This window comes from Myotis davidii, unplaced genomic scaffold (assembly GCF_000327345.1).
Source record: "Myotis davidii unplaced genomic scaffold, ASM32734v1 scaffold78, whole genome shotgun sequence".
Classification (NCBI taxonomy): Eukaryota; Metazoa; Chordata; class Mammalia; order Chiroptera; family Vespertilionidae; genus Myotis; species Myotis davidii.
The window spans coordinates 5004344-5009610 of record NW_006290305.1 but is presented as its reverse complement, the minus strand read 5'-3'; the positions used below and the strand labels follow the sequence as shown (position 1 = coordinate 5009610).

The 5267-nt window shown below is 44.1% G+C and overlaps 1 protein-coding gene across 2 annotated transcripts in view; it reads left to right on the top strand.

The window, feature by feature from the left end:
* MTCL1 (microtubule crosslinking factor 1) overlaps positions 1-5267 on the top strand; it is a 120295-nt gene continuing 115028 nt past the window's right edge. For both annotated transcript variants that reach the window (XM_015563599.1, XM_006763281.2), the window contains exon 1: positions 1-36. In XM_015563599.1, coding sequence (XP_015419085.1) covers positions 1-36 — 36 coding nt within the window. The remainder of the gene's footprint in view (positions 37-5267) is intronic.

Below are 5267 nucleotides of genomic sequence, written 5' to 3'. Positions count from 1 at the left end.
ATGGAGGAGCTGCGCTCGGAGAACGACTATCTCAAGGTGAGCAGTGGGCGCTGCGCAGGGGTTCCGAGGCGGACCCCCAAGGGTCTGCTGGCGGCGAGCCCAGCCTCCCGGGTCCTGATGAGCGCTTTCCCCTTCTGCCTTTCACTTCCCTGTCCCCGAACACGCTGGGTGTTTGGAACTTAAGCCACAACTTCTGGAAGGAGCAACAAGACCTGTGGGTCCAGGCAGGTTCTCAACGCACGTAGCTTTTCTTGTTTCTAGAAGTATTGCTTCCCTCTCCGGATGCCCGTCCCCCTGTCAGTGTGCCGTGGGAGAAGGATTTCATCGCATTCTGCATGCACATCGAACCCCCATCACCTGCGAGAGCGGGTTCTCCCCCATCTAGGACCTCTGGTCCCCGCACCTGCGGCTGTGTCTGGCTCCGGAGGCTGCGGCGGGCCAGGCTCTTGTTATTACAGAAAATCAGGCGCCCGGTGTCTCCCTCCGGGTTCAGACAGCACGGGCAGAGGGGTCCTTTAAGTGGGGCCTGGTTTGAGGGACAACAGTGTTTTGCTTCCCAGGCCTCGGTAAGCGTCCGTGAGCCGGGTTTTCCGTGTCAGGAGGGGCCACTTGATTCCCTCCACAGGCCAGCACTTTCGAGGGAATTGCAACCTCTGCCGGTATTTTCCGGCAAGGCCTGCGAGCCATGGCCTCTTGGTCTTATTAGCCTTTGGGCACTGAACCTGAATCCATGTTTTCTCGGAGGAGGAGAGCTGGCTGGTGCTGCATGTGGAACAGCGGGCTTAGACAATGTTGGGTGGTTGGGGGTGAAGACAATTGAGGTGTGAGGTACCTTGAGAGAATATAAAGGTAATTATATTGAGGGCAATCGTTTTAATTTATTGTAATCCTCGGGTTACTGGAGAGCTCCAGTGATGCAAACAAATCCATGCTTCTGTCAAAAGATGGTATATATCTCCTCTCAATCCACTTGGGTGGTCCTCCTTTATCAGTGGGCTACATGATTGCCACCGTTTTCTCAGCAAATGCTGAACCTACCTGATTGAGGCCCAGTTTCTGGCCAGTGGGACCAAAGGTGTGGGCTTTTATGAGGAACGGTGGTGAAGTGTGCCGTGCAAACTGGAATCAGTTAACTGCCCAGTGTTCTAAAGCGAAGCCTTTTATCAGGAGCTGCTCTTGACCAACTGAACCCAGTAGTTATTTTATCGTGTGCGAAGAAGTCACAATGAGGCAGAGGAGAGACCTGGGAAAAGAGTAGATTAGGGCTTGGAGTGAGATGTTTCAAATAGTACGTTTGCTTTTGTCACCTACTCTTATGTAACAGACAACAGGGTGAAATTCAGAGGTGCTGAAGAGAAGGGGCCATTATATTGCGTGACTCTCTGAAAGCAGCACTTTGGTAAATTGTCAACAAATGCAGTCTCCCTGAGGGTGAGAAAGATAATCTTGTTCAGTTTTGAGCCCCAACTCTGGGAAATCCCTGACCCTCTGTGTTTCTGGTTAAATGATGTTTATGCCAGTTATAACTGCTAAACAAGAAAATATTTTAAAGATATTACTCATTATATCTTTGATTTTACGGTAGGCAGTCTGACCTCATTTCAGGGTTCATTCCTAGGTAACTGGCTATTTGCTTTTATGTTTTCACATTGTTGGTTTCTCAGTGAATGGACTATGTCTGACCCTGGACTCTTGTCTAGTATATTTGATATTTTAGTGAATCTTCACAGCAACATAGGGTATGGTTGTTGGTATATTATAATCCCAATTTCACAGGCAAGGATGCTGAGACCCAGACAATTTAAATGACTTCCCCAAGGTCATACATCTGGTAAGTGGTGCCACCTCCAGAGCCTTTGCTCTGTTCCCTGCACTAGGCTGCATCCTCTTTCCAGCAAGGCTGCTTTGCTCAGAGTTCGCTGCTTGCTTTGGAGTTGTTGTATTCGCCCCAAGTGCTCCCAGGGTTTAGCTTTTCCTAGGGGCCCTATTTTCTTTTTAGGTGAAAGGGCCATAATGAACATCTCTTCCCTAGCCTGAGTAGAAGTGGTCATATAAGTCCCACTGGCAATGGTTAATTTGTGGGAAATGTTCAGTTGCCATTTCCTGTGGAGCAAATGTCACGGCCAACTGTTCACTCTGCCTGAGTCCATCTCCCAGCCTTTCTCTCACAGCAGGAGAGAGAAGTGGGCAGAGGTGGTTTGAAGGAGGAGAGGAGACCAGAAGAACACTCACAGATATATGTGTGAGTTACATGTTTGGTCATTCCCGAGATTAAATTACAATAGTTCAATTTGGGGAAGACACACAGCAATTCTGGTAGACTTTTCCAAAGGTCAGCGAACCCGCCCACTTAATGCAAATCTGGGAGGAGAGCATCCATGACCTCATGGAGCAGAGGCAGTAGGCATTCCTTTGCACGTGGTATTTTTAAATTAAACATTATAAGTTGGAACTCCTCTTTTTGTTGTTCTTGTTGCTCAGCGGCACTCCTGAAGATGGTAGGTAACAGTGCATGCTTGACCTACTGCTTTCCCAGGGACTGCTGCCCAGAACTCTGGCGATTGGATAGAGCATCTCTCTGTTCAAATGTTACCTAACAAGAAGAGACCCAGCCCAGAAATTGTACCTCACTATATTCTGGAGGAATGTGACAATATTAAGTATTACATTCTTTTCCGAGTCAGTTTTGTCACCATTACTGTACAAGACTGCCACACTTTCTGAGGTAGAATGACGATGGGGTAACAAAGCAGAAAAACAAGGCCTGCGAAGTCATGGGAGAATGTCTTATTGATCAGGAAATTCAAGTGGAATTCTCTTGTTTTTTAGCCAGACTGCTGTATTTTTTTTTTTTTAAATAGCAAATGCCAACAGAGAAGTGCGTGCCTTCTGTTGTGCTGTATGGGGCTTTCCTTGACCCTGCTTTCTATTCCTTTACTACCTTCACCAAAGGGCAGCAAGGTGACTCAAAGAAAAAATGCAAAAATCACTCAATCCATTTTTCATGAACACAGTCAGAAAAGCATTCTGTTGTCCCTTTAGCTCTGGTGAACTTGGATGTATTTGGAAGTGTTCAGAAATTAAGGTAAACAGTTGAGTTCAGGTACCCACAGGCCTCTGCTTCTTTCTCAAACCAAACCCAAGCATGTTTCAGAGTGAGGACTTCTACAAAATGTTGTTGGTGTGTTTCTCCTGCCCACCTGTCTGCCACCACTGTGTTTCTGCTTGAGTGCTGTGAGGTAATCAGGCAACCTCACTGCTCTTTGTGAACGTATTAATTATGTTCTCTGTTTCCACAAGCTATTCAGGAGGATTTAATCACTCCGAGTTTATTGGCCTATTTTGAACATGTCTTTCACATTACGGGTGATGCACTCATAACACCCTCACTCTTGCTCCCGAAGAGTGTACTCCCAAATGCAACGTCCTGTGGGGTGAGCAAGGATTGGTGTGGGGAAGGGCTGCCTCTTTTTGCTCTGTCATTTCATAAGAATTATTTTTGCTTAAAACAAAAGAAACCAGTGCTAGCTAGCTACAAGGACAAATAACATTGAATTCTTTGAGAGGAAAAATTTCCCAAGGGAGATCACTGGGAAGGTCTTTTGGTTTTTTTTACGGTGCACTGATCCAATCTTACCATTCTGTTTCTCACTTGAGGTTGTCTCCTGAGTTTCAGGCTCTGAAATGGTTTTGTTAAATTTGGCTGCCTGGGTTCTAAGTGCTCAGTGTGGCCCAGAGGCGGGGACACCATGAGGCAGGGCCCAGCAGCTCTGAAGTGCTTCAGCTCCTCCGTCCCTCTTCTGGACCCTGCTCCTCCTCCCTTTCCTTTGGCAGGGTAAAGTGGACAGCATTTCTGTTCTTTCCTGACATCCCACTTTCCACATCCATTCTTTATTCACTCTGTGAAAGAGCCGCTGTAATAATCTTGGGTGGCAAGATAATGTAGACCAGGGCCAACAGCCCATCAGCTGCTGGGTGAACTACCACTTGGTAAACAATGGTAGCAGCCCCTGAGCCTTCTTAGCTACAGCTGGGACTCTGCAGAGAACATTTCCATTGTCCAGAGGGAAATGAGGCGGGTCATTTGTGTATTACAACAGACAATAGTTTCTGTCTACAACTCCCCGAAGATGGAATTATTGCAGCAGTAGCCAGATGACTCCTCCTACTGTCCAAATTGGGCCTATTTAAGGAGTGGTTATTAAATCACTAGTAGTTATTGATTTGGGGTTGTTTAAAGGAGATTGTGACTTGGATAAAATTATCTGTATGATCAGGAATTTGCATCAGTTATACTAAGAAACCATGGGTTTGGGTTTCACTTTATATTTATGGCAAAAACCGTTTTCATAGAGGATTTCATTGAAGCATTTCATTTTAATCTTGGTGGATAGTGATTTTCAAACTAACTACATTAGTTTTACTTTAGTGCTCCAATGGTATCTGGTTATTACTCTAATTTATATGTATATAAAATAGGCTCAATTTGTTATCTGTAGGCAAAGGGGGATAGTTGAAGAGATTCATACCACTTCATGATTTCATTTTAGATACAAAATTTGAAAAACTAATTAAAAAACTAGATGAGCTTTTCAATGAGATAATGATCTAACATTTAAGTATCTGATAGATCTGATGCTAATTTAATACAAAACTGTTGATTAAGAGCAATATTTTTCTTATTAACTTCTGTGTATAAACAAAACAGTCATTTTTCACTTTTACTTAGTATGTCTAAAGTACATCTGCCAGAAACATTATATGTTCTGCTTGATTTGGCTTTCTTAAACATTTAAGTGACAGACATCTTATGGTGCTTTAATACAAATTAGAGCATGCTGTCAGAAAATTAATGTAGTTAGTTTGAAAATCACTATCCACCATGACCCTAATCTGAATAATCACGGTTTTTGCTTTCCAAATGTCTGCTGCCAGCTAACAGGGTTTATAATTTGCTTTTTTGGGTAACTTCTTTTCACTGAACCTGAAAATTGCTTTTTTTCAAGGCTCCAAGAAAAGAGTTTAAACACTGGCTTCATCCCATCTCTGAGACAGACCAGGATTGGGAAGCCATTTAAACTTTTAGAATAGCAACTTCCTCATTTTAAAAAGGGGGGTGTCTTAATATCTTTGTTGCACATTACAGTGTTTTCCTGAGGACCAGTTGTGAGAATGGATATACTTGCACACTGACAACTGTCAAGCTCTAAATGTTAGCCTGCTTTTGTTATTTTACACTGACAGTGGGCTTTTAAAAGTACCATTTG